At 57.0% G+C, this 26,941-nt stretch overlaps 3 protein-coding genes across 10 annotated transcripts; 2 read left to right on the forward strand and 1 right to left on the reverse strand.

Moving 5' to 3' along the window:
• FOLR2 (folate receptor beta) lies at positions 1 to 5,188 on the forward strand. Of its 8 annotated transcripts, none has more exons than XM_054576136.1 (6): positions 1 to 65; positions 1,171 to 1,262; positions 1,380 to 1,544; positions 4,138 to 4,326; positions 4,452 to 4,587; positions 4,717 to 5,188. In XM_054576136.1, the coding sequence occupies exons 3-6, from the start codon at positions 1,392 to 1,394 to the stop codon at positions 5,001 to 5,003; spliced, it is 765 nt and encodes a 254-aa protein (XP_054432111.1). In that variant the 5' UTR covers positions 1 to 65; positions 1,171 to 1,262; positions 1,380 to 1,391; the 3' UTR covers positions 5,004 to 5,188. The 8 variants fall into 8 exon arrangements, with proteins under 8 accessions (XP_054432111.1, XP_054432106.1, XP_054432109.1 ...); XM_054576131.1 differs by having other exon boundaries at positions 3 to 65; positions 1,067 to 1,262; XM_054576134.1 differs by lacking the exon at positions 1 to 65 and adding an exon at positions 72 to 139.
• A 3,039-nt stretch (positions 5,189 to 8,227) lies between these two features.
• INPPL1 (inositol polyphosphate phosphatase like 1) lies at positions 8,228 to 22,066 on the forward strand. Its single transcript, XM_054576223.1, has 28 exons — positions 8,228 to 8,432; positions 11,145 to 11,208; positions 11,300 to 11,450; positions 11,669 to 11,789; positions 12,040 to 12,180; positions 12,417 to 12,510; positions 12,618 to 12,707; positions 12,882 to 12,980; positions 13,095 to 13,245; positions 13,324 to 13,430; positions 13,756 to 13,858; positions 13,946 to 14,142; positions 14,455 to 14,572; positions 15,173 to 15,269; positions 15,451 to 15,589; positions 15,704 to 15,803; positions 15,903 to 15,991; positions 16,492 to 16,573; positions 16,705 to 16,794; positions 17,337 to 17,450; positions 17,586 to 17,674; positions 18,087 to 18,174; positions 18,257 to 18,412; positions 18,661 to 18,739; positions 18,834 to 18,974; positions 20,117 to 20,783; positions 21,046 to 21,179; positions 21,276 to 22,066. Exons 1-28 carry the CDS (start codon positions 8,236 to 8,238, stop codon positions 21,364 to 21,366), a joined length of 3,789 nt encoding a protein of 1,262 aa, XP_054432198.1. The 5' UTR covers positions 8,228 to 8,235; the 3' UTR covers positions 21,367 to 22,066.
• Positions 22,067 to 22,747: 681 nt separating this feature from the next.
• PHOX2A (paired like homeobox 2A) lies at positions 22,748 to 26,678 on the reverse strand. Its single transcript, XM_054576138.1, has 3 exons — positions 26,462 to 26,678; positions 24,087 to 24,274; positions 22,748 to 23,197 (listed from the first exon to the last, which is right to left on the reverse strand). Exons 1-3 carry the CDS (start codon positions 26,676 to 26,678, stop codon positions 22,748 to 22,750), a joined length of 855 nt encoding a protein of 284 aa, XP_054432113.1.
• Positions 26,679 to 26,941: the final 263 nt, after the last annotated feature.

The raw sequence follows: 26,941 nt of genomic DNA on the forward strand, positions 1-26,941 counted from the left end.
AGCGCACTCGGGGCTCTCACAGTGTATCCTGCCCTGAGGACGGGGACCAGTGGGGACAGTGCAGGGTAGGGCTGCGGAGCTGTCATCAGCTCGGGGAGGGGACGGTCCAGACACAACAGAGGGTGTCCCAGCAGCAAAGGTGGCTCAGGCAAGAAGCCCTGAGGGGGGAGGGTGACAGGGGCCCTGGGGCGCCTTGGTGGGTCTGTGCAGAGGAGAGGGGCGTGTCTTTCTTTAGGAAGGGCACTCTCGCTCTTGTGGGGAAAGTGACTGGAAGGGGAAGCAACTGGAGGAGGGAAGACCTGGCCCCAAACGCAGAGTTAAAGGAAGTGAATTCTAGGAAGGTTTTCAGAGGGACCCTTGCCAGGGCTTGGCGATCAACTGCACGTGCGAGCGGTGAGGGAGCGGAACGGGCGTCTTAGCAACTCCTGGCTAATTCCGCGACTGAGCCCAAAGGAACACGTCTGTGATGGGTGGGGATGGGGGTGGCGGGCAGTCACGGACAGAAGGGGCTGCCGTTTTTGCCAGGTGCCTCTCTTGACGCTCAGTGCCTGTCTGGTGGGCTCCTTTAACATGGCAGACTTTTATATTGTCCTTCCAGTTCAAGGGTCTCTGCATTGGTTGGTTGGTTGGTAGGTCGGTTGGTTTTTAAGGAGTAAGGTGGTGATCTGGAGCCTCAGTCCAGCCCTCAGAGAGAGCTGAGCAGACCAAGGACACGATGGGGCGGAGGGAGGAAAGGGCTTTCAGGAAATAGGGAAGGAAAAAGTCTGTGGGACAAAGCTGCTTAAAAACGACCACTCTTTCCATTTCTGTGGCATTTAAGCAAACAGAATCCTGTTTGTGAGTGAAACCACTTGGTCCTTCCTCATGTTGATTTGGAGCACTCTGCCGAGCTGGGCCACTGCTTTCCGCAGGACAGCGGGGTTTCTAAGCTGGGGCAGGGGTGGGGTGTACACATGTGGCCCAGGCTGTAAGGACAGAGCACTTGCTGGGCAGAGGATAAGGATGCTGTGCGTCCGGGGCCCTTTTCAGGAAACAGGGACTCGACCTATTTAATTCCGTTTTTAAGGTAAAGTCCAGAGAGAAGGTGTGGGCGCAAGACATCTTCTTCAACTTGGGACAGTCCCGCAGGCCCCACCTACTAACCCCAGATCCCCTTCTGAGCCCTCCCAGGCTGGAGTGAGGGAGCTCCTTTGCCAGCCTCTTGGACCTCAGACCTCAGCTCCAGGGCGCCAGCCTCCGGACCTCAGCACTGAAGGAACAAGGTCGGACCCCACCCTTCACTGTGCAGAGGGGGAGACTGAGACAGGGGTGAAGGCAGCGCCCTGCATGGGGCTCTCTCCCCTCAGGCCCTGTTCCCCTAACCACAGCCTCCTCTGCAGGGACAGAAGGACATGGCCTGGGAACGGACAGCACCTCTGCTGCTGCTGGCCTGGCTTTTAGCCGCCACGTGCAGCGCCCGAGACCGGGCAGACCTGCTCAACGTCTGCATGGACGCCAAACACCACAAGGCAAAGCCCGGCCCCGAAGACAAGCTCCACGACCAGGTACGGTATGGCTGGCGTGTGGCCCTGATTGGGGAGGGGCCTGGTTCTGACAGGGGAGAGGAAGTTCGGGTGGGGCCGCAAGGGATGAGGGCTCAGACTCCCCATACTTGAGTTATTGCTAAGAAGTCAAGGGTTGGGGAATGTGCAGGAGATTTTAGGAGTGGCCTCCTCAGACAGGATGCAACGTCAGCAATGATATGGAATAATCAGGTATCGAGTACCTACTGGGTGTCATGTGTTTTATGTACGTGATCTCATTTCTCCAGTGATCCTTGGGAGTAGGTTGATCACATTTTCCGCGTGACACGAATGAGGAAACTGGGGCCCGGAGGAGAATATGGACACACAGAGGAAGTGCATGCGGCCAGCCCTCCTAGCGGGGCAGCGTTAGGACTGGGCAGACACCGCCGGGTCTGGGGTGGATAGTTGGTCCTACTTTCACGAGGGCCGGTCCCATGGAGTGCTGAGGGCCAAGCAGGGCGCCTCCTATGACTGTACACAGGGCACCAGCGTTGTCCTTTCACAGAGTCTATAAATATTTATGCCCCTTGGTTGCAACCATATTAGGCTCCATGTCTCCATTTATGACAAATACTGTTTCAACTCTCTTTTCTATCCTGTAGGGATATTTGAAGCTAACAGAATCTATGCACATATATTTTAAAAAATATCAACATAACCACCTGTAATGCAAAGGAGAAACCAAAAGAAAGTACTTTATAATACAACACCTACATTTCCACATGCCAGTTCTTGGCATGGCTACATCAGGAGTCATTGTGAAAAATGCATTTTTCTTTTATGCGCAAAATCACTATGAATGGGGCAGCTACAAAGGAAGAATGAAACAGGTGTATTCTACTGGCAACGTAAATGCTATGAGCTACTCTAAGCGGTGTTGCCATGGTTGACACAATTGTCTACATTAGTGATTAACTCCAGTAATGCAAAACGTACAATACAGCTTTTCACTTCATGGTCTGTTTGGGTTTTTTTTCCCCCTGGAGAATCTGGTCTATATCATATAAAAAACACGCTAAACTGTGGTATATATGCATGGTAGATAAAGTTCAGTTTTAGATTAGAAAAGCATAAGTACGTCCTTAATTTACTCGTTTAGCCCTCGTTTCTGTGGGCCTGCTATGTGCCTGGTACTGGCCCTGGTACTGGCCCAGCCGCTGGCGGGTGGCGTGGGTGACGCAGACCTTAAGACTTGCCAAGAATACGGTTATCAGCAATGTATTACCGCACCGCTCACTCCTTCCTCCTTTACTCAGAACGTCACCTTCCAATGGCTTTTCAAACCACCTTATCTAAGATTTTATCAATCACCCCTTATTCCACATGCTCATTCCCTGCTGTAGATTTCCTTTTTTAATGGGTCATAGCCTTACAATCATGTTTTCTCTTTTAGTGTCCTACTGTCTGTCTCTCCTGACCAGAATGTAAGATTCATGAACACATTTTTCTCTGTTTTTTTGTCTGCTGTATTTTGTCTAGAACAGTGGTTGCATAGAATAGTTACTCAGTTCTATACATTATATACACACACACACATTATATGTGTATATTATATGAAAAACATGCTACACTATGGTATATAGTTGTTTATGGTATATATACATGTATTAATATGTGTATATATAATAGATTTTTTATTTATTTATTTTTAGAGAGGAGGGAGGGAGGGAGAAAGAGAGGGAGAGAAACATTGATGTGTGAGAGAAACATCGACTGGTTGCCTTTCGCATGCCCCCAGATGGGCATCTGGTCGGCAACCCACGCATGTGCTCTGACCAGGGATCAAGCGAGCGACCTCCAGGTTCGCAGGCCGGCACTCAATCCACTGAGCCATACCAGCCAGGGCCTCAGTAATATATTTTTAATAAATAAATCTAAGACTGTTAATAAAGTGTCAATAGCAGTATAAATGTTAGTTTACTGTCCTCCCAAGTCAGGGTTTCTTCTGGGTTTGAGTATGTTACTACAGGGTAAGAAAAATATTATTTTGAATTTTCTCCGAGAACTCCTTAGATTTTACACATTGATTTTAACCCACCTGAATATTTATTTGTATAATGTGTGAAATAGGGCTCTATATTTGTTTTATTTCAAGTAATAGTGGTCCATGCACCTTATTTGTTGAATACCTTATTTTCCCCATTGATTTGAACTATCAATTTAATCATGTATTACATTGTTAGACAGATATATACATTTGTTTCTAGAATGCTCATTTTATTTCATTGATCTCCTTGATTACTTTTATGCGGGTGTCAAGTTGTTTTAATTGCTGAGACTTTACAATGGATGTAAGTTTTTAAATATTTTATAATGAATCTTGACATTTAAAAAAACAAATAAAAGCAAGTCAGGGTTTCTCCCAGGCTCCCACAAAACACTGTTCATGTTGTTATAACTGAGTGTCCCCCAAGATGTAAATCCCTGGAGGCCAGGAAAAGAGGGGTCCTCACAGTGAGCATTTCTAGGGCAACCTACCTGGGGCAGGAGAGCAAGAACCAAATGGGGAGGGACTAGATGCGGCCCAAGTCTGTGGTAGGGGAAGGGCTTGGTGCCACATCCTCCCCCGCAGTGCAGTCCCTGGAAGAAGAACGCCTGCTGCTCCGTCAGCACCAGCCAGGAGCTGCACAAGGACACCTCCCTCCTGTATAACTTTAACTGGGACCACTGCGGCAAGATGGAGCCCGCCTGCAAGCGCCACTTCATCCAGGACACCTGTCTCTACGAGTGCTCCCCCAACCTGGGGCCCTGGATCCAGCAGGTATGGGAATCTGCCTCGCTCCCCCCCACCCCCAGCAGGCTGCCCTCCGGCTCCGTCAAGCCTGTGGCTGCCAACATGCCTGGCTGAGAGGAGCCTTCCCACCCACCCCCCCACCTCCCACCCAGGTGAACCAGAGCTGGCGCAAAGAACGTTTCCTGAACGTGCCCCTGTGCCCAGAGGACTGTCAGAGCTGGTGGGAAGACTGCCGCACCTCCTACACCTGCAAGACCAACTGGCACAAGGGCTGGAACTGGACCTCAGGTGAGGGCCAGGCAGGTGGGGAGACTGAGGGAGGGTTTTGACAAAGGCAGCTTGCGCATCTGGGATCGCGTGAATATTTCTGGGGTAACCAGGGGCTGAATGTCTGTTCTACCCTCTCTCCTCCTGCAGGATCTAACAAGTGTCCAGAGGAAGCTGTCTGCCGCACTTTTGAGTCCTACTTCCCCACGCCTGTCGCCCTGTGTGAGGGCATCTGGAGTCACTCCTACAAAGTCAGCAACTATGGCCAAGGGAGCGGCCGCTGCATCCAGATGTGGTTTGACCCGGCCCAGGGCAACCCCAATGAGGAGGTGGCTATGTTTTATGCCTCGGCCATGGATTCTAGGGCCACGGCCCATGGGATTGGGCCTCTCCTGCTCAGCCTAGCCCTGATGCTGCAACTCTGGCTCCTTGGCTGAATCCAGGTCTTCCTGTCTGTCCTCAGTTTTGAGGACCAGTTTCGGCTAAGCTCAGGTCCATAAATACAGGAACCTTAAGCATGCCTCCGTCCATTACCCCCTGCTTGTTATTTAGTTCCTGTTCTATGGTGGGGCTTGGGGTTTCTCTGCCAGCCAGTTCTAATAAATAGACTGACATAATTGTGTCTGATAAATTATTTTGGTTGTTACTGATAAATTATTTTGGTTGTTACGTTTTGGGTGGATGGAGGAGAGATTCCCTAACATTTGGATTCCTTCAGGTTAGAAGAATAACACCTGGGTTTCAACCTTAGCTCAGCTACTCACTATGTGAAAGGAAAACAGTTGCTTGACTGCTTTCAACATTGGTTTCTTCCTTATTAAAATGAGGCTAATAATACTTCCTCCTCTCAGGGTTGTGAAATATAAAGAAGCTGTTGCCTAGAAAGTAGGTGAACCCGGTATCTGCACATTGATAGTTCTTGGGGATCCTTTTGCTCTTGTAGCCCAAAGTGAGAGGCAGGTCCAGGACCTTGTTATTTATATTGGTCTGCGGACATCTCCTTTCCGCAAGCTTTGATTGTCTGCCTCTATGCTGAGCTCTGCAATGTGAAATCTGGGAATGGGGAGTCCAGAGGTGAAAAAAATTTCACACATGATGTGGATTGAAGGGGTAGAGCTGGGACTTACGTCTTTCAGAGGAGGAAGAGAGCTTATGGGGAGGGTAATTTGGGAGTTTCCTGGTGAGGAAATACTCAAGAGCCTTGAACTGGGTCAGCCTTGGCTGTGTCCTGGAGGTGTGGCTGGGAGAGGGATGGAAACTCTTACCTTTGTCCCCATCTGCAAATGGTAGATATGCCTACCCTGGAGGGTTGTTCTGTCTTTGCACAGCCCACAAAACTGGGCCTGAGCCAATCTCTGAGGCTCCCACTTACCCTTTCCTCTTGGGGAAATCTTTGTCTCCATATCTAGACTGCAGTTATGCCCAGAAAAGCACGGGTATCTGTCTGAGAACTCCAGGCAGGTGGGTGTTCGAGCTAGAAGTAGAATCAGGCGTGAATACCCCTAGTCTAGGTCTCTCCTTGCCACCCCTGGCTGCCCCCTCCTGGCCTACTCACCTTCTCTCAAACCAGAGGTGACTGACGAGAGAAGACGGGCACAAACTGTAGCACGCTAGTTATTGGGTTCCAGTAAGGGCCTGGAGACACTAATGGGTTCGTGGGAGGTCTCTTAGTTATTATATTTATCTAGTTTGGAAGGCCCCACAGAGCCCCTTCCAAGTCCCAGGCTTTGCTCCAGCTGGATTTTGTCAATGCGTATTTGAAAAAGAGTAAGGAGCTCGTCTGGACTAACTCAGACTCTCAGTTCCGCAAAGCGAAAGTTTTCTCCAGGTTAAAGAAGAGCCTCCGACAGCGTTCCAGCAGTTTGCAACATTGGGAGCCAGGCTGCGGGCCTGCGCCTTTAAGGAGCCAGGGGGCGAAGGGGCGGGGCAGGAAGAGGACTCCCAAGAGGTGCAGCCACCGGCTAGGTCTTTTTTTGGGAAGGGGTGGGGCAGCCTTCCTGTGGGCCCCGCCCCCGTCCCGACCCCCAGGTTGCTGTAGCACACTGGGCGGAAGGGGAGGGGGCCCAGAGGTGTCGGAACAGACCCCGGTTGGGGAGCTCCCCGCTCAGCGTCCCGCCTACAAAGGCCGAAGTTTGTTGACTTGGAGGGAGTAGCTGGGGCGGGGGCGGGTGCTAATAATACCCGTCCCTTCAGCCGCCGCTCTTTACAGTTTACACAGCTGTCACCTTTGGTACTCCTTAATTAATAATAAAAATAGCCGCCGTTCGGGAGCGCCTACTGGATGCCAGACCCTGTGCAGAGAGCTTTACAAGCACAGTCCCATTGAGTCTGCCTTCATAACATTATCCCCATTTTACAGAGCGGGAAGACGAGGCTCGGATTGGTGCTGTGGCTTGCCCCAGGTCGCAAGGCGGGTCGGTGGCTCCGGGATCCAGACGCGGGGCCCGGAGAGGCGGGGCGCGGGTGCTATCCCCCGCTCCGCAGAGAGCCGTGGGGGCGGAGCGGCGGGCGGGGCGGAAGCCGAGGGGGGGCGGTGTGCAGCGGCAGGATGGCCATCTTAAGTGGCCGCTGAGAGTCTAGGGCCGCTTCCCCCGGGAAGGGGGCATCGGAGCAGCTCAGGAGGTGGGGGTCTGCGCGCGGCGGCCGCGGCTCTGGGGAGAGCTCGGGAGCCCACGGGTTTGAGGGAACTTTCTCCAAGACGGGGCTGGTATCGGACTGCTGAACCCCTCAAGGCCCGGGCCTGCGGGTATGGTGGATAGTGGCCAGGGAACTTGGCTGAGAGGGGGGAAGGGCTTTGCCTGGGCTGAGAGGGGCTACCAGGGACGGTGCGTGGGGTTTCGAGGGCACTGGACGTCGTCTGGGGGTTTGTGAGGAATCGGATCTCTATAGAGAGGATCCCCCCACAGGGTTTGTAGGGGGCTGGATCCGGTGGAGTTTTGGGTTCAGGTCTACAGGGGGCTGGATTTTATGGGAGTTGGGGGTCGGGGCCGCTCGGATGATAGGGAGAGCGTGGGAGGAAGTGCATCGTGGGGTCTTTCGCGGGTTTTGGGAACGCGATTCTGCAAGGCTATGGGAGGAGCCGAATGAAAAGGATTTGGGGTGGAATCAGACGTCTATGGGAGTTAGGGGTCATAGTGCGATTATTGAAGGAAACTCATTCTCAGGGGATGAGGCTGGGACTCCCGAACTGTCGGGGAGCAGAATGGGGGGACTTAGGTGTCTCTGGGCGTATAGGTTGGAGGTCCTCGGGGTGATGATGGTGGGGCAGGACCCTTGTGGGGACTGGGGAGTCCAGGGTCCGGCGGGAATGTGGGGGCCGGGGGCATCAACACCGCCGGGAAGAGCTTGGGGCAAGGGCTCTCGGGGCGGTGGGCCTAGCGGAGGGAGAGGAGGCCGGCGGCCAGCTCTGCGCTCCGCTCCTGCCCCTCCCCCGCCGCCTCTGAACAAACTTTTCTTTCTCTTCAAGTTGAGGCTGGCGCTGCAGGCGGCGGCGGCTGCGCGGCGAACCAGGCGGACTGCACGGCAGAGAGCGGTGCCCGGATCCCCTGCTCGGCCGGCTCGCCGATCCTCAGGCCCGCGGCCCGGGCCCAGCCCCAGCCTCAGCCCCTTGCGTGCTGGGGGTATGGCGGGGGGCGGGGGGCGCGGGCGGCGCTAAGACTTGCACCGGCCATGGCCTCGGCGAGCGGGGCGCTGGGCCCTGGGGGCAACGGGCCGGGGGGCGCACTGGGCATCCCGGCCCCTGCCTGGTACCACCGAGACCTGAGCCGCGCTGCCGCCGAGGAACTGTTGGCCCGGGCAGGCCGCGATGGCAGCTTCCTGGTCCGAGACAGCGAGAGTGTGGCAGGCGCCTTCGCGCTCTGTGTCCTGTGAGTGGCGCTGGGGCTCTCGGCGGGCGGGGGCGCAGTCTTGGGTTCCTTGAGTGTGTGGGGAGGGCTTGGGACAATGGGACGCCAGCGCCCCCCAGAGTGGGGCCTTGGCTTTATGCTGAAGCTGAGGAAGGATGCAGGGAGTACTTCCTTCCTGCTGTGTGTCTGGGGGCATTTTCTGGGAAGATGAAGCAAAGTAAGTGCGGTCCTGCTGCCAGGGTGGCTGTAGGAGGGAAAAATGCAAGGAGTTTCTGGCAGACCCCCTCATTCACCATCCAGATAGAGAGAGCTGGAGGGGTGAGGATGTGCATTGCATGGTTGTGTGCAGTGCTGTTTATACAGAGATTGGGTGTCTGAGAAGTAGGCATAGAGGGGCTGGTGGAGTGTGGGAGGATGGTCAGCAGCTCCCTTAGGTGGCCTTGCTGTGCCCCCAGGACTGAGGTTGGGGCCTGCCTGGCTGTTCATGGCTGTGGCTGGGAGGCAGGGTGGTGTAGAGAAGAAGAGGGTGAGGCTGTATAGGGCCATGCCATTATTCTATGAATCAATGAATGAGTGTGTGTGTCCTGGCTCCCAGCTGCCCTAGCCCTGAGCTATGTGTGCTGAGTGTAGGGCTAGACTTGGCAGCTCTCTAAGTGGGCCTGGTCCTGTGTCTGTACCCGTCAGCCATGCATGGGGGTGGTCTTGGGATGAGTTTAAACTTTTAGTTCTGGAATCTTCGGCCTGAGCTACTCTGCACGCCACTCATTCTGACACTGGTTGGACTCCTGGGGCCTCAGGAGTGGGAGGTGGTGAGTGGGAAGCCACAGGGTTGCTTTGTTTATATCTAGTTTCATGTTCCTTCTTAGCCCCATGAACTCTCCAAACTCCTCTCTTTCTATCTCTTCTCCCTCTGTTCTCGCATCTTTGGGGGGTGCATTAGCATAAACTAGTGTTTCTCAATTGGGGTTGATTTTATCCCTCAGTGGACATGTGGCAATGTCCAGAGACATTTTTTGGTTGGTGCTACTGGCATGTAGTGCATAGAAGCCAGGGATGCTGTTATCGGTCCTATAAGCAGAGGATAGACCGACTGTCACAACAAAGCATGATGAGGTCCGGAACCTCAGTAGTGCCGAGGTTGTGATACCCTGATGTAGGCAGTGAACCTGAGGCTCAGCCAGGAAGATAAAGAGGAACAGCCGAGGTAGATGAATATCCTAGAGCCCTGCCTCCCAGCCCCCTGTGAGGCATACTCCCTAATTAGGAGGGGAGGGAGGCAGGTGTTAGGTCAGCTGTTGAGTGGGAGGGGGACAGCTGGGCCTGTGTCTGGGTGAGGAACAGTTATTATCCCAGGAGGGGAAGAATCCTGGCTCCACTGCCAGGAGAGGAGATGGGTGGGGTGAGGATCACTGTGGGGGTACTTCAGCTTTACCAGCTGACTCTGGCGACCCCTTGCATTTCAGGGGCCTGGGGATGGGTGATCAAAACCATTCTTGCATACCTGTATACACACCCACGTGTAGATGGGTAACATTCAGGATACATCCCTGCCCCAAAAGGCACAGGCAATGCGACCAGCCAGTGAGGATACAGCCCCTGGCCCCTACCCTGGCTTTAAACTTTGCCTTTTACTTGCTTTGTGACTTTAGGCAAATCACTTTTCGTCTATGAGCCTCAGTTTCCTTTTCTGGAGAATGGGGATAATAATACCTACCACAAAAGGTGCAGATTAAGTGAGATCACATCTGTACTAAGTACCTGGCCTGTCATAGAGGCAGGGCTCTGTTAATGGGATGCTACTATTGTTATAACAGAGGCTCGCAGTCCACAAACCAACACACCCAGTCACACACAGATACCTGCATGTCTTGTGTCTGGTTGGCAGCCAGGAGAGCCCTCAAAGGCGGCCTACTTGAGGGGAAGGGATGGCCCTGTGGCCAATATATAGGGTCTTCTTAAACTGGCATTTAGTCCCCTCTGGTGCTAACACCCCCTCCTGCTGATACACACGGGCCTGGATGACTCCCTCAGGCAAGGCCACCCTGAGGTGTGGCTGCAGAGGGAGTCTTCCAGCCCACTGAGTATGGCCTGCGCCACCCAGGCCTGGCTCAGCTGTCACCTGCTCAGCTGTTGCTGCCATCTGTCGGCACCCCTCTTGCCCCTCCTCAGTTTGGGGCTCCTAGAGGCCCGGGTCTACCATAGGAGGCCCCTTTAGGTCATCCCACTTTTCTGGTGTCTGGGGAAGGGGTAGAAATCCCTAGGATGATTCCCCCACACCCTCTAGCAAAACTGCCTCAGACACAGCTAACTACAGCAGAGCTAGACACCAACGTAAACACAGACAGCAGGCACACGTGTGTTAGCACATCGCCCATGCATGCAAACAGCGGTTACCCAGGCTTCTGAGGACTCTTAATCTGGCGGGGGGCCCAGACTGGTACCAGAGCCCAGAGGGCCTGTTTAGACAGCTGTGGAGGCCACAAAAGAGCTGCCTGTTGCTTGTGGAGACTACATAGGTCTGGGGCGGGGGGTGGGGATTCCTGCTCATTGGTGACACTAGTGGGATAGATGAGGACTAGCCCCATCATTAACCCTGTGCAGCCTGGGCAAATGGTTTTAGGGATGCCAAGCTGAAAGGGCTGGGGGCTGAGCCCAGTGGCAACATGAGAAGTTACCTTGGGGCTTAGATGCTAGCCTGGGAGTGACAGATTATGACCTCTGCCTTGCTATCAGGTATCAGAAGCATGTGCACACATATCGAATTCTACCTGATGGGGAAGACTTCCTGGCTGTGCAGGTAGGTTCTCGGACCCTCACTCCTGATCTCGATTCCAGCCTATGGCTTGGGATTGGCTGGCTCACCCTTCTCCCACCCTTGCTGCCTGCAGACCTCGCAGGGTGTGCCTGTGCGCCGCTTCCAGACCCTCGGCGAGCTCATCGGCCTGTATGCCCAGCCCAACCAGGGCCTCGTGTGTGCCCTGCTGCTGCCTGTGGAGCGGGAGCGAGAGCCAGACCCACCAGATGACCGCGATGCCTCAGGTGCCACCCGGTGTGCAGTGTGCAAATCCCCGCCCTACCCCATGTTTAAATACTACCTGCTCCTTTCCATCCCACTTTCTCAACATGCCTTCCCTAAAGCCATGATGCCAGGGCCCTTTACCCCCTTTCCTTGGAAGATTCTGATGGCCATGGCATTCCCCCATACCTCACTGAGGGCGGGAGGCCCAGATGGATGCCCCACTGACCCCTGTCCACAGATGGGGAGGATGAGAAGCCCCCGCTGCCCCCACGCTCTGGCTCCACCAGCATTTGTGCCTCTATGGGGCCCAGCAGCCCCCCATCAGCCCCTGAGACCCCCACAACTCCGGCTGCTGAGAGGTAAGACCCCAACCCCCTGCACTGAGCAGGAAGTCCCTCTCTCCTCTGAGAACTGTGTTCTCACCAAAGGTGGTGAGACTGAAGCCCCAGCCCCACCCCCAGGGGCCCCCATCCTGTCTCAGCCCCGGAGACAGACCCCCTGATCCTTGGCACTCTGATTATTACCAGTACTGTCTCCTCTAGAGATAGGGTAGGGGTGCGGGGATAAGGTCAGCAAGGCCTCTACTGACTTCTTAACCCCTCCTCAAAGTGCTCCCAATGGGCTGAGCACTGTCTCGCATGAGTACCTGAAGGGCAGCTACGGGCTGGACCTGGAGGCTGTTCGGAGCGGAGCTAGCAACCTGCCCCACCTCACCCGCACCCTCGCCACCTCGTGCCGGAGGCTGCACAGGTACCTGGGACAGGCAACACCATGCCCTGCGCCCTTCCCTCTGACCTGTCCTCACCAGCTCCCCCTTGCTGCACAAATGCCTGGACCTCTGACCTCTGGCCCTGAACAGGCAACCAGCCATTACCCCCTGACTTTTCCTCATCTGAACCCTTGTGTCCTCCTGGTGGAGGCTGGAGCCCCCCTTCTCTGTAACTGGACTGAGGTGGGGAGTTCTCCTGACCTGATGTCTCTCCTAGTGAGGTGGATAAGGTCCTTTCTGGCCTGGAAATTCTGTCCAAGGTGTTTGACCAGCAGAGCTCGCCCATGGTGACCCGCCTTTTGCAGCAACAGGTGGGACTATAGGGAGATCTTTGGGGAAGGGGTTCATGTTCTGGGGCTGAGTTGGGGGCCCTCTTCATGGCGGCCTCATGTACAAGCCTTACTCTTTCTCATTGCAGAACCCACCACAGACTGGGGAACAGGAACTAGAGAGCCTGGTACTGAAGCTGTCAGTGTTAAAGGACTTCCTGTCAGGCATCCAGAAAAAGGTGACCTGACCTCTGACCCCTCACCCACCCGTCCCTGACCACTAACTGATCTCGATTCTGAATCTACAGTTTAGCATTGACCCCACCTCAACTGTGCCCCTCCTAGCTGCAGCCCTCTGACTTTGTCCCCTGCTCTCCCGTGTTCCCTGACCTTGCCCTGCCCTTGTCCTCCAGGCCCTGAAGGCCCTACAAGACATAAGTTCCACTGCACCCCCGGCTCCGCTGCAGCCATGCACACGTAAGGCCAAGACCATCCCTGTGCAGGCCTTTGAGGTACATGGCAGGGGGTACCAGGTGGGGCCTCATGGGTCAAAGGACAGCTGGAGGTGAAAGGGTTGCTGCCTGTCCCCAGGTTTTTTCAGCATCTCCTTACCTCTTGACCTGCAGGTGAAGCTGGATGTGACCCTGGGTGATCTGACCAAGATTGGGAAGTCACAGAAGTTCACGCTGAGCGTGGATGTGGAGGGTGGGCGGCTAGTGTTGCTGAGGAGACAGCGAGACTCGCAGGAGGACTGGACAACCTTCACGCATGACCGCAGTGAGCCAGGGCCTGACCGGGGAGGGGTGGGCAGGGCCTCAGACCACAGGCCGGTATGACCCATTCTCCATCTCCTAGTCCGCCAGCTCATTAAGTCTCAGCGTGTCCAGAACAAGCTGGGTGTTGTGTTTGAGAAGGAGAAAGACCGGACACAGCGCAAGGACTTCATCTTTGTCAGTGCCCGGGTGAGCAGCAGATCGGGCCAGGCCACTGGGGACTGCAGGAGACCCCATGGGATGGGAAGAGAAGGAACATGTGGCGTAGGCATGTCAGGGGCGGGTCTGACAGGGCAGAGAGCATGTGTGTGGAGAGTGGGTGGCCTGAGGATGGATTTAAATACTCATTCAATGAACGTTTATTAAGCACCTGTTATATGCATGAGGTATACACTGGTGAACCAGACAGGCATGAACCTTCTCTCATGGTACCTGCTACCTACCTAGCAGGGTATCCCTGGAATGGGGGTCCCCTGGCTGCTCACCTGCCTCTGATTGGCTGCTGTTCCCCCAGAAGCGGGAGGCCTTCTGTCAGCTGCTGCAGCTCATGAAGAACAAGCACTCAAAGCAGGATGAACCTGACATGATCTCTGTCTTCATAGGCACCTGGAACATGGGTGAGGCCCGCGGGCGGGGGCCGAGCTGGGAGGGAGGAAAGGCTCCAGAGCAGGGGCCTGACTGCTCCCCATCCCCTCCCCCTCCAGGAAGTGTGCCTCCTCCGAAAAATGTGACATCTTGGTTCACATCGAAGGGATTGGGGAAGACCCTGGATGAGGTCACAGTGGCCATACCCCATGACATCTATGTTTTTGGGACCCAGGAGAACTCGGTGGGTGACCGAGAATGGCTGGACCTGCTACGCGGGGGCCTCAAGGAGCTCACAGACCTGGATTACCGCCCGGTGAGGGGGGTCATCTTGTCCTGTCCCCTCTCCTCACACATCACCCCAAACTATCCTGCTTGACATGGTGGTGACCCTGGGGAACACAACTTGACTGGTCGTTCTTCTGGCCCATGGGCCTGTCCTTGAGGAGAACTAACCTGAGTCCTTCGTGCTATGGGAGGGTCTGTTTCTCTTTGGCTCCGCAGAGAAAAAGATAGCAGGTCTTCCTATTCTGTGCCTACCAGAAAGTATTTAGTATGGGCTGTGGGGGGAGGGCTTGTAAACAGTGGCCGAGCTCGGGACAGAGGTGCCTCTATTCCCTCCACCCAGATTGCCATGCAGTCACTGTGGAACATCAAGGTGGCTGTGCTGGTCAAGCCAGAGCACGAGAACCGCATCAGCCATGTCAGTACATCCAGTGTGAAGACTGGTATTGCCAACACTCTGGGTGAGCAGAGTGGGTGGGGTCCCTCTGCCTACACCTACTGCTTCCTCTCCAGCCCAGTATCTCCCCATTTTGGGAGGTCTCAGCTTTTCCATATATAGAACTCTTTGAACTTCGTAAAGTGTGTTCATACTCTAAATCTCTTCCGGCCCCATCAGGAAGGCAGGCCAGGATAATTACCTCCATTTCATGGATGATAAAAACTCAGGCCCAGAGTGGTTGAGTGACCTGTCCAAAGCCACATAGCTAGTACGTGGTGAAGCCTGGCAGAGTGCCCAGGTCTGTCGGTTTGCAGCGCAGAACTCCTCCAGGGTGAATTCTGCCCAGACTCTGTAGGTCCTTGCAGCTTCACCCTTGGGATCCCTATGATCTCCAGGGACTCTGCTCATACATGCAGACAGACTCGGGCCACCCAGATAGGCTGTGTGCCCCATGGGGATCTTCAGGGGCGGTGTGGGTGTACGTTCAGGGGCCTGCCTGTGGTCTAGCATCGGGGGGTGGGGAAGTTGGGAGAACCTTCCCACTGCTGCTTCGATGGGCAGAAGGGAGAGGTGGAAGCTCTCTGAAGGTGAGTTGGGCCCTTTTTTCTTGTTGTCCTGACAGGAAACAAGGGGGCTGTGGGCGTCTCCTTCATGTTCAATGGCACTTCATTTGGCTTTGTGAATTGCCACCTCACCTCGGGAAATGAGAAGACTGCCCGGTGAGGGGGTACCTTCCCAAATAGTCTCTTTACCCTCACCCCCTGTTCACCTGAGATCTGTTCCCTCTCCCGTATCCCAGTCCATGACCCATCTGTATCCTTTTCCCCAGAGACCCCATTCTCCCTTATCCCAACTCAAGACCCCTCTGTCTCTCCTTGACCTTGACCCTCCTCTGTCCAGGCGGAACCAGAACTACCTGGACATTCTTCGGCTGCTCTCACTGGGCGACCGCCAGCTCAGTGCCTTTGACATCTCTCTGCGTTTCACACACCTCTTCTGGTTTGGGGACCTCAACTACCGCCTGGACATGGATATCCAGGTGCAAGCAGGGCCCAGAGGTGGCTGGTAGGGTGTCTGGGCTGGGGGTCAGGTGGACTCTCACCTCTGGCTCTGGCTCAGGGGAAAGTCTCCAGCCTTTGTGTCTCCACCCCAGGAGATCCTGAATTATATCAGCAGGAAGGAGTTTGAGCCCCTGCTCAGGGTAGACCAGCTCAACTTGGAGCGGGAAAAGCACAAGGTCTTCCTTCGATTCAGTGAGTGTGAGCCCAGTAGGAAGTCTGAGCGCCAGAGATCTCTGCTCTCCCTGAGCCCTGACCCCACCCTGACCCCAACCTGTCCCCTGCCTTCTGTAGGTGAGGAGGAGATCTCCTTCCCGCCCACTTACCGCTATGAGCGGGGTTCCCGGGACACCTATGCCTGGCACAAGCAGAAACCAACTGGGGTGAGTGAGGGGAACAGGGTGTGTCTTAGGACCCCCAGGGCTGCAGTGAACCAAGAGCGCTTGTGGGACCCTGGCTGGTGTGACTCCGTGGATTGAGTGCCGGCATGGCTGGATGGTCGCTGTTTGATTCCCAGTCAGGGCACATAGCTGGGTTGCTGGTCAGGTCCCCAGCTGGGGGCGTGCAAGAGGCAACTGATTGATGTTACTCTCGCTCGTTGATATTTTTCTCACTCTTTCCCCTTCCCATCCCCTGTCTCTGAAAATAAATAAAATCTTTTTTTAAAAAGAGAGTGCTTGTGGGGTCAAGAGTGTAGACTTCTGCAGTTACCATTCCAGTGCCCGTGGCCCCTCTGAGGCTGTAGGGGTGACGCTAGGTGTGATGACGATTCAAGGGAGAGGGCGGGGGGGGGCCCTCATTGGCCCCGGGGCGTGGGAGAGGCTTGCGCTGAGGAAACCCCTGCTGCTGGCCCTGACCACGTTGCCATCATCCCTTGCCCCAGGTCCGGACCAATGTGCCTTCATGGTGTGACCGGATTCTCTGGAAATCCTACCCCGAGACCCACATCATCTGCAATTCCTATGGTCAGAGCCTCACAGACAGGGTGCCGGGCGGTCCTGGGTGGTCACTGTCCTGGCTCTGCTCTGGCTTTGGGAAGTGGGAGCGCTGAGTAAAGAGCTTTCCCCTGAGCCACCAGACCTATCCCCCTCCCTAGGTTGCACTGACGATATTGTCACCAGTGACCATTCCCCTGTGTTTGGGACATTTGAGGTTGGAGTTACCTCTCAATTCATCTCCAAGAAAGGTGACTATTCTGGGTGAATATGGCATACATCTGGGTAGGTACAGGTGGAGACCTGGGATATGCATGGGTTTGAATATATGTGTGCATGTACACATACATGCAGGAACGTTTCTGAATAAGATGTGTGAGGGTGTCTCTGTGCTTGGGTTATTGTAAGAGGTACACGTCCGTGTGTGTGTGTGTGTGTGTGTGTGTGTGTGTGTGTGTGTCGAGTGTTTGCGTCTGCCTGGGGCCACGTGTGTGCCCCTGAATGTGCCTAGTGGTGTGGTGGATTATTGGTGGGCAGTCCCTGAGGCATTCTGATCCTGGTTCTGATTCTGACCCCCTCCCAGATCGCCTCTCATCCTTGGGTGGTCTGTCTGCCCCTATTCAGGGTCTGGGCTTTGGCGTTTCCCTACTGGCTTCTTGGGATGGCCGCTCCTGGCTTTCCTTCCTGCTCTGCCAGGACCCCTGACTTCCTGTCCCAGGGCTCAGTCTCTCGGTCCTGTTCCTCCTGTCACCCTCTCAGCCCTCCTGTCTGCCTTCCTTCCTCTGCCCCTCAGGGCTCTCAAAGACTTCAGACCAGGCCTACATTGAGTTTGAGAGCATCGAGGCCATTGTGAAAACAGCCAGCCGCACCAAGTTCTTCATTGAGTTCTATTCCACCTGCCTGGAAGGTCAGCAAGGGCCCGGGGCTGGAGTGGGCCAAGGGGGGTGGGAGGCCAGAGGTACCCAGGGCAGTCAGCCCCTTGGTCGGGGGAAGGGTGGCTGGGAGGTGGCACTCAGCTGGGTGTTTCCCACCTCCACCCCAGAGTACAAGAAGAGCTTCGAGAATGATGCCCAGAGCAGTGACAACATCAACTTTCTCAAAGTGCAGTGGTCTTCACGCCAGCTGCCCACGGTGAGGCTGCACGCAGGTCCTGGGCTTGTGGGTGAGGGCAGAGAGAGGGGCTTGGCAAAGTGCACTGAGGGCCTGCCTGGGAGGGCAGGCGGAGCTGGCAGGGTGCACATGTGTGTGCATGTCAGGGGCAGGGGGTGAGCGCGAGTAAAGAGAGGGTGTTTGCTTTATTTGGGGGGCATGGAACCAATTTACAGTTTGTTCATTCATTTAATACATTAATTAGTTCCAATGCTGTTATGTGCTTCGAAAGGGCTACGCACGGTTGTGTCTTCTATTTAAGGATTTAGGGTCTTTCCCAAGGCAGCTGAGTTGAGTGGGAGAGATCATGCATGAGCTTGGGGGTAGGGGGGGGATGGTGTTGGGCAGGAGGGCGTGGGGGGCCTTGTTCCTCACTGTGCCCTCCTCTCTCCAGCTCAAGCCAATTCTGGCCGACATCGAATACTTGCAGGACCAGCACCTCCTGCTCACAGTCAAGTCCATGGACGGCTACGAATCCTATGGTGAGGCGTGAGGGATGCCATGGGGCACTGGAAGCGAGGTGAGGCCTAGAAAGTTTTGGCAGTTTGTTGGTTTGCCTTTCAGGGGAGTGCGTGGTGGCGCTCAAGTCCATGATTGGCAGCACGGCCCAGCAGTTCCTGACCTTCCTGTCCCACCGCGGCGAGGAGACAGGCAACATCCGTGGCTCCATGAAGGTGCGGGTGCCCACAGAGCGCCTGGGCACCCGTGAGCGACTCTACGGTGGGGGCTCCATTGGGAGGGGCGTGGGGCCTGAGATGAGGTGGTGTGGGCAGGTCCAGGAGGGCAGGCCCCGGGGGTGCGGGGAGGGCGTATTGGAGTCCCTGGAGCATGATGTTTGGGAGTTCTACGGCCACGACTGGCAGTGGGCCCGCCCTGAGGAGGAGCTGGCAAAGGGCTGGAGGGTCCGTGGGTGTCTGGGACCCAGGACCTCAGGTTCCCTCTGAGTCTCCTTTCCCTTTCTCCCCCAGAGTGGATCAGCATCGATAAGGATGAGGCAGGAGCAAAGAGCAAAGCTCCATCTGTGTCCCGAGGCAGCCAGGAGCCCAGGTGAGCTGGTGCTGTGTTGGGTGCCGAGTGAAGGGTTGCCTGGGGGCTTTTGGTCAGCCTGTTTCATCTGCCCTGCCCTGTGCACCCCTGGCAGGTCAGGGAGCCGAAAGCCAGCCCCCACAGAGGCCTCCTGCCCGCTGTCCAAGTTATTTGAAGAACCAGAGAAACCACCACCAACTGGGAGGCCACCAGCGCCACCTCGAGCCGTTCCCCGGGAGGAGCCCTTGAGCCCCAGGTGAGAGAGGAGCCCATCAGGCCCCTGTCCCACTTTACCCATCACTGTGCTCGGCTCTCAGGGCCAGCCTGGGGACTGTCTGCTGCTTGGGTGCTCTGCTGCCCCGCGGCCAGAGGTGCCAGGGCCCGATGCCCATGGCCACCCTGGCCAGACCGGCCTCCCTTAGGTGTGGCTCTCTGAGTCAAAGGGAGCAGAGTCAGCCTTTTCTCTCGATTCTGCCTTAAAAAATAGAATTCGAAATTGTTTCTGCAACAGCTCCCTCCACGTAAACAGAATGAGTTTGAGCCTCCTGAGTGGAGAAGGGGCATGCCTCAGCTCGGGATTTCCCCTGTGCTTTCAGTGGGGCGCTGTCCTGCGAAGTATACACCCTGGAAATGGGTTTGTGGTCATATGAGTTTGTGAAATGGTTCTTGCTAGATTCTTTTCTTAGGTATTCGCAGTACACATTAATATTAAAAAAAATCTCTGAACATGTGGACAGGAAGGAAACCCGTCTTCAACTCTGTTGAATATAGTTTCTCAAACCTAACAGTCCAGGAAACTTCTTTTCCATACAATAAGCATTAATATGCTGGGGAACTAGTGTTCTGTGGGAAAGCGAGGCTCGCTTTCTAATTATATCCAGTGTCACTTGAACTTAAATAAAAACTCGTAGGTCCAGTTTGGTGCTTTTTCACTCATCTTCAGCTGTTAGCAGTCATCTTGGTTTCATTTTCAGTCTTTTGTAAAACTAACCTGCATTCCTGAGTAACCTTCCTCCCTAGATCCGCCTCAGATGCCTCCAGAGGTTTTTCCAAATCGGGCTGGTCATTCTCATTAAAGGCCTGTATTGCCCTGCCTTCTGGCACCTGTTTTCACCCCTTGAAGCTCAGGTTTCAAAGTTACAAAGTCATAAAAGATCTGAGAATCTCAGTGAGACAAGGAAGTTTAGGTGTTATTCATTCAACTCTCTCTGTTCTCTGATTTTAGAGATAAGGGCAGCAAGAGCCAGAGAGGGAAAGCGATGTGCTCAAGATCACATGCAAGCCTAGGAGTGGGGACCATGTCTTGCTGACTCCCAGTCTGGCTTTCCTTCTACAGCACCCACTACCTTCACTTTGTGTTTCTGTGTCCTGACTTACTTATCCTGCTCCCTAACCCAGGTTGAAGCCAGAGGGGGCTCCAGAGCCTGAAGGGGTGGCAGCTCCCCCACCCAAGAACAGCTTCAATAACCCTGCCTACTACGTCCTTGAAGGGGTCCCACACCAGTTGCTGCCCCCAGAGCCACCTCCACCCGCCAGGGCCCCCGTCCCACCGACCACCAAGAACAAGGTGGCCATCACAGTACCTGCTCTGCAGCTTGGGCGCCACCGGCCTCCCCGTGTGGGAGAGGGGAGCTCATCAGATGAGGAGTCGGGGGGCACACTGCCCCCTCCAGACTTTCCACCCCCACCGCTGCCGGACTCGGCCATCTTCCTGCCTCCAAATCTGGATCCTTTGCCAGTGCTCCGGGGCCGCAGTGGCGGTGAGGCCCGTGGCCCACCACCCCCCAAAGCCCATCCAAGACCCCCACTGCCCCCAGGCCCCTCATCCGCCAACACTTTCTTGGGGGAGGTGGCCAGCGGGGACGATCGTTCCTGCTCGGTGCTGCAGATGGCCAAGACGCTGAGTGAAGTGGACTACGCTCCTCCCGGGCCTGGCCGCTCAGTGCTCCTGCCAGGGCCCCTGGAACTGCAGCCGCCCCGGGGACTGCCCTCAGACTACGGCCGGCCCCTCAGCTTCCCTCCGCCTCGCATCCGGGAGAGCATCCAGGAGGACCTGGCAGAGGAGGTGTGTGGACCAGGGGTGGCTGCCTGTGTGAGCTGTGTGCTTGCCCATGGACTGCAGTATCCTGTTACCCCTCCATTCAACACTCTGGTGTCCTCTTTACCCTGGGCTGGGCACCAGGGGAGTTGGGGACCACATGGACTAGCCCCAGATCTTGCCTTCCTTCCCCCTACCCCATGACACATGGTAGAATGTGGCAGTCTTTCAGTGCTTCTGTGTATGTGGGTACCCTCAGTGCTCCCCCTGACATGCCCTATTCCCTCAGGCTCCTTGCCCGCAGAGCGGGCGGCCCCCGGGGCTGGGAGAGGCCGGCATGGGCGCCTGGCTGCGCGCCATCGGCTTGGAGCGCTATGAGGAAGGCCTGGTGCACAATGGCTGGGACGACCTGGAGTTTCTCAGGTAAGGGTGGGGCTGGTCCCCAGGGTCGGGGAGGGGAGCTAGGGGCCCTCCGGACCACCTTGCCCATCTCCCAGCCTCTCTCCCACCTTCCTACAGCGACATCACGGAGGAGGACCTGGAGGAGGCTGGGGTGCAGGACCCGGCTCACAAACGCCTCCTTCTGGACACCCTGCAGCTCAGCAAGTGATAGCCGTGGCACTGTGGAGCTGCAAATTCAGCGCCCTTCCCTCCCCCCTACGAGGACCCAGCCATGACCCCGGAGTTGCCAAGTTGTGAGGGGTGGGGCAGTACCTCTCTGCATATTTATTGGGGGATCTGAGTTCCCCACTGCCCAATCATTTGTGATGCCCTAATTAGGACATCCTACACCTCGCCTTTACACCTTGGGCACCGGAGATCAGTTGCCGTGGTTACCAAGAACCTTGGTTATTCTGGTGCTCTCTTCCCTTTCCGGACCCCTCCTCAGCCCCACGGGTGCCACGAAGGGTCCATTTGGGTACGTCTGGGTCCCCACTTTCACCACTGTTTCTTCTGACCTGAACCACAGCCAGAGGGGCTCAGCTAGGACCTCTCCCCAACCCTCACTCTGGGGTGCCCATCCGGAAATGAAGGAATAGCCCGAGAACCGGGCTGGGGTTTATTTAAGCTTTTCTGTGTGGGTCTAGGGAGGGCGGGCACTTTAATATTATTGGGGCCTGTTGGGGGTGGGGGGTCAGTCTCTGCCATAAAGTGCCAGTTTGCTTAGTTCCTGCTGTGTCCTCCTGGTCTATGCGTAGCAGCCTCGGTCCGCACCGGTGATGCGGGAGACCCAGCTCTTGAAGGCAGCCAGCCTATCCCCATCCTGGGTACTTGGAGGGGTTACCAGCACGATGTCTTCAATAAATTAAGTTTTATTTGGATTGAGCAAAACTCACCTCAATAAATTACAAGTTTTTCAAAGGAAAAGAGCAACAACAACAACAAAAAGAAAAGTCAAGAGGAAACCCCTCTGTCCCATTGCTCTGGCAGCCCCTCCACTCCTCTAAGGGGCCTACCCTCTGCCCCAGACTGATTTCCAGTGGGAGGAAGCAGAGGGACAAACTGGCGGGATCCTTCAGGCTGCGGCTTATTCTGGCTTCCCTTGCATTGGGGGGGGGGGGGGGGCCTGAAGGGCGGCACAGCCAGCTGGTCACCAAGCTGAGGAGTGACCGAGCCTGCTGCAAGGTGAGGGGAAGAGCCGGCTGTTCCTCCTTGAGGACCCTCGCGTTCAAGCACCGTTAGGGACAGGCAGTTACTTGATCCCGGTTCCAAAGAAAGACGTGCTAGAAGGGCTTCCGGGCTCTGCTGGGGGAGGGGTTCCCAGTGAAAAGTACCCCACCTTTTCTGCTGGGTGGGGGTGGCGAGGGCAAGAGCGGCCCCCGACTTGGTCTCCGAAACCGGGGAGGGCACACGTAGGGGTGAGACACGGTGGGAGGTGGGGAGGGATGGGGCCTTCCAGGCAGGCGGCCGCGGTGGGGAGGGACTCAGCCAGGTCTTGGAGGGGCAGGGGCATCTCTGGGGCCAAGCCCGGATCCTCCAGAGTCCAGCGGCTAGAAGAGATTGGTCTTCAGGGTGGGGCCGGGCTTCCGGTGAAAGGAGGACAGAACCCCGGAGAAGGGCCCGGGCCCCGGCTCTGCCGGCTGCCAGGCCTTCAGCAGCTCCGCCGCCCCCGCGCCGGGCCCGCCGCCCCCACCGCCTGCCACGCCGGCCCACAGGGGGCCCTTGAGCGGCTGTGGCCCCGGGCCAGGCCCGGGCCCGGAGCCCAGGGCGGCGGGCAGCGGGCTGGGGCTCAGGCGCGGGCTGGCCAGGCCGGGCGCGGAGGGCGGCGGCAACGACGCGGTGCTGTCGGGCGTGGGGCTGCACGTGGACTCCTTGGAGTCGTCGTCCTCGGACGAGCAGCGCGCCTCGCCCTTTTTGGCTCCAGCCGCGCCCGCCGCACCCTTGGCGCTGGCCGCTCGCTCCTGTTTTCGGAACTTGGCCCGGCGGTTCTGGAACCAAACCTGCGGGCACAGGGGCCGGTCAGCCCGGGGCCGCAAGGCGCTAGGGAGACTTCGGTCCGGAAGGGGCCGGGTCAGGATGACCGTCAGGCTTCCGAACGTGGTCCCTCTGCCCTCCGCCGCGCAGCTCGTTGCCCTCCTCCTTTCTCCTCCTCCACTTGCCTCTTCCTCCAGGTCCTTAGGGTCTTCCCCTTGGGATCCGCTCCCCCGTGGACCCCGCGGGAGGGGACGCCGCCTTGGCTCTCCTCTGCACCCACGGTCCTGTCACCCATTCCCTCCTACAAGAAGCTCCGGATACCCGCCCGGTGTGTCCGGGGGCGGCGGAGAGCGGCTTAGGGCACTAGGAGAAACCTTTTGTCTCCAGTAAAGGCGGGCCAGCTGGACATCTGTACTCAGATTTGTAAGAGAGACATCAGAGTCCGCCCCGACACGGCTCTCCTCCGCCCTGCGCCCGGGCTCCCTAAAGTCAGGAGCTTCACAGCTGCAGAGCTGCGGACAGGACCTGGCGCTGACCGGCCACCCCCCACTCCACCTTGCTGGGGCTTCCGCTCTACCCACTCGGCCTCCGTTCTGGCTTCCCAAGTACCACCCTGAATGCCCGGCCCTACCAGGGGGACAGAAGGGAAATCGTGGGTCTGACCAGCTCAGTTTTCCAGAGGGCCTCAGGTCTGCCAGGTCCTGGTCCCGCCGCTTCTCCAGGCTGACCGTCCTCTCCTGCCCAACTACCCCCGCCTGCATCAGGTCCCTGGCCCTACCTAGTTCGCCCGCCGGCAGGCTATACCTGCCCTCCGCCAAGCGAGGCCTCTCTGTCCCGCAGCCCCACAGGTGTGGGGCAATAACCTCCAGCCCTCTTCGAGCAGACACTCCCGTACACACACGCGCAAGCACGTACCTGCACGCGAGCCTCAGTGAGATCGATCTTGAGCGCCAGCTCCTCCCGCGTATAAATGTCCGGGTAGTGAGTTTCTGCGAAGACACGCTCCAGCTCCTTGAGCTGCGCGCTCGTGAACGTGGTGCGGATGCGCCGCTGCTTGCGCTTCTCGTGCAGGCCCGACGGTTCCGGGAAGAACTTGTAGGGCACTACGGGTGTGCGCGGGAGGGGGAGTAACCAGGATGGGAGCGTGAGGGGCCGCGCTCAGCTTGCTGTGTCCTGCCCCTGAGAGGACCGCTCACCGCCTCCCGCCCCTGGCCTGGCCCCTGGGCCTCGTCCTCTCAGCCTCGGATGGAGCGTCTTCGCTATCCCTTGTTGGAGCCGGCAGAGGCGAAGGCGGACAGGGCGCAGTGAGGTCCAAAAGCAGCAGCGAGGGAACCAGAATCTGACCCTCCGGTCAAGGCCGCCGACCTGTCGTTGGCCCTCCACCTCGCGCCAGCCTACCAACCCGTCAGACCCTCCCATCAGCGTCTCTCTCCCTCAGTCAGTACCCCGCCTCCCCCCGCCTACCCCGCTCCACCCCCCAGTTTCAGGTCCTGCCCTCCGACCCTAGCCTCGGCTGCCTAACCGGTCTCAGCAGCTCCCCAGTAACCAGTCCTCGATCTTGGCTGGTGACTGAAACTCCCCTGCCTGGGTCTACTTTCAGTCCTGCCTTAGGCTCTCCGTGCTGTAGGGACCTGGTCCCCTCTATGCCACCATCTCTCTCCTTCCCAGGCCTCAGCTCCACCTCACATGCCAGTCTCTTCCAGGTGTCCGCTTCTCTTCCTTATCTCGCCATCCACATCTCTCTCCAACTTTCCCCTTCTGGACCATCCTCTTGGTGACCTTTGGGAAGTGTCCTTGCTTCTCCCCACCCAGGTTCCTCCATCTCCTTTTTGACTTTCTTCTTCCTCCCAGGCACCCCTCTCTGTGCCCCAGCTCCCCCAAAGCTGGTCCCACCCTTCCCCCTCATTCTCTTCTCATCCCTGTCTCCCATCTACCCCATCCCAGTCCCCGCTGCCCCATAGACAATGTTTCTGACATTGTCTCTCTATCCCTCTCTCTAACCCTCATTCAGGTCTCTGTATTTTCCAGGGGTTCCCAGTATCCTTCGTCTTTGTCCTGTCTCCCTAGTTCTCTTTCTCCTCTAACCCTGGTCTCCAATGCTGCATCCTATCCCCATCTTCCTCCTCTGTTTCCATCTTCCTTCGTCCCCATTTCCCATACTTCCTGTCTCCACCACCTGGTTCTCATCTCCTGTCCCCAACCCTGAACCTCCCTTTCTCCCAGGGTCCCCAAACTCCCCATCTTGGCTCACATCTCTCCATAGCTGCCCCTACCTCCCCATCGTAGAACCCCATTTCTCTGGTGCCCGTCTCCCCGTTTTCTTTCTCCATCTCCCCATGCCCCATCTGCATCGGGCCCAGAGAACCCAAGCTCCCCATCCCTGTTCCATTTTCTGGCTTCATCTCTCTGGATCTCATTTCTCCAAATCCAGGCCCTCATCTCACCATTCCTGCCTACCACCAACCGCAGGCTCCCGTCTCCTACTTGGGTCCCAGTGGTCGTCTCAGGAAGGAGGGAGATAAAGACATTGGGTGGGGCAGACTGGACTGTAATCGGAGGGATGGGGATGGCTGAGAGGCTCCATGAGGCTGGGGGTTCAGATGGGGACTTGGATCAAGAGGTCTGGGGCTTTTAGGGGAAGCTTCTGGGTTCTGCAGGACTCTGGCTGGGAGAGTCTCCAGGGGAAATGGCAAAATGAAAGTGGCTTAATAACCTGGGCACACTTTGCTTCAAGTCACGGAGTGGGTTTCAGTGGAGGAAGAGGGTTCGGGCACAGGCGGGATGGATCCAAAGCCAGGCAGGAGGGATCTGACGGTTCTGGGGCTCTAGGAAGGTTTTCATCTGGGAAGCTCAGCTGCTGTAAGGGTCTTTGCTGGGGATCGGGCATACAATGGGGTGGGGATGATAAGGATGGGAGGGATCTAATTAAACTGAGCCTGGAGCGTCTTCCAAGGATACAGGCGATTGAGAGGTTTGGTGGTCAGTCTTTGCAGGTGGGGATGGGAGGGCCTGGTAAGGGGCCTGGGGCTGAACCAGCGGTCTGTTTCCTTGACTCTGAGAGCGCGGGATAGGGGTGTAGTAGCTGGGAAGAATAAGTGGGTGGGGTTCAGTTCTGCCTAGGGTAACCCCGTCTTACAGGGGAATTGGGGGTCCAGCAGGGCATTGGAGGGTCTGGCCAGAGCCAGGGACGGTGGCGGCTATAGAGGACTGTCTCAGTCACTTTCCAAGTAGGGAAGGGGCCGTGGATTCCGCACGATTTGGAGGGAGGATTGGGCCGGGGCTGGGCTCACCTGCCGAGTAGGGCGCGGGCTGGTGGTCGCGTAGAGCGCCAAGCGCGCAGTTGGAGGAGCCGAGCGCGGGGCAGGGCGGCCCGGCCGCGGGGAAGGCGGGCCGCAGGGGGCTGTATTGGAAGCCGCCAGGCTGGCTGCAGGCGCCGAAGTCGCCGTAGGCGGACGCCTCCATGGCCGCCACGCACGAGTCGTACGAATTGAGGTAGGAGTAGTCCATCGGCCCGGGGGGCGAGGACGGGGGCCGGGCCGGGCCGGGTCAGGGTCGGGGTCCCGGACCGGATGCGGGTCAGGATGGGGTTCGAACGCCAGGCGCCGAGGACCCAAGTCCGGCTCTGAGCGCCCGCGAGTCTGCCCGCCCCGTCGCGGCCGCGTTCTACCTGGGTGCAGCGCCAAGTGCAGCCCTGCTCTGCCCGCGCGCCTTTTAACGCGCAGGACCCCGCGGAGGGGGCGGGGCGAGCTCCTCGGGGCGGGGCCCGGGCG

Source organism: Pteronotus mesoamericanus, unplaced genomic scaffold (assembly GCF_021234165.1).
Source record: "Pteronotus mesoamericanus isolate MK-2021 breed Mesoamerican mustached bat unplaced genomic scaffold, CSHL_Meso_final contig_33, whole genome shotgun sequence".
NCBI classification, from domain to species: domain Eukaryota; kingdom Metazoa; phylum Chordata; class Mammalia; order Chiroptera; family Mormoopidae; genus Pteronotus; species Pteronotus mesoamericanus.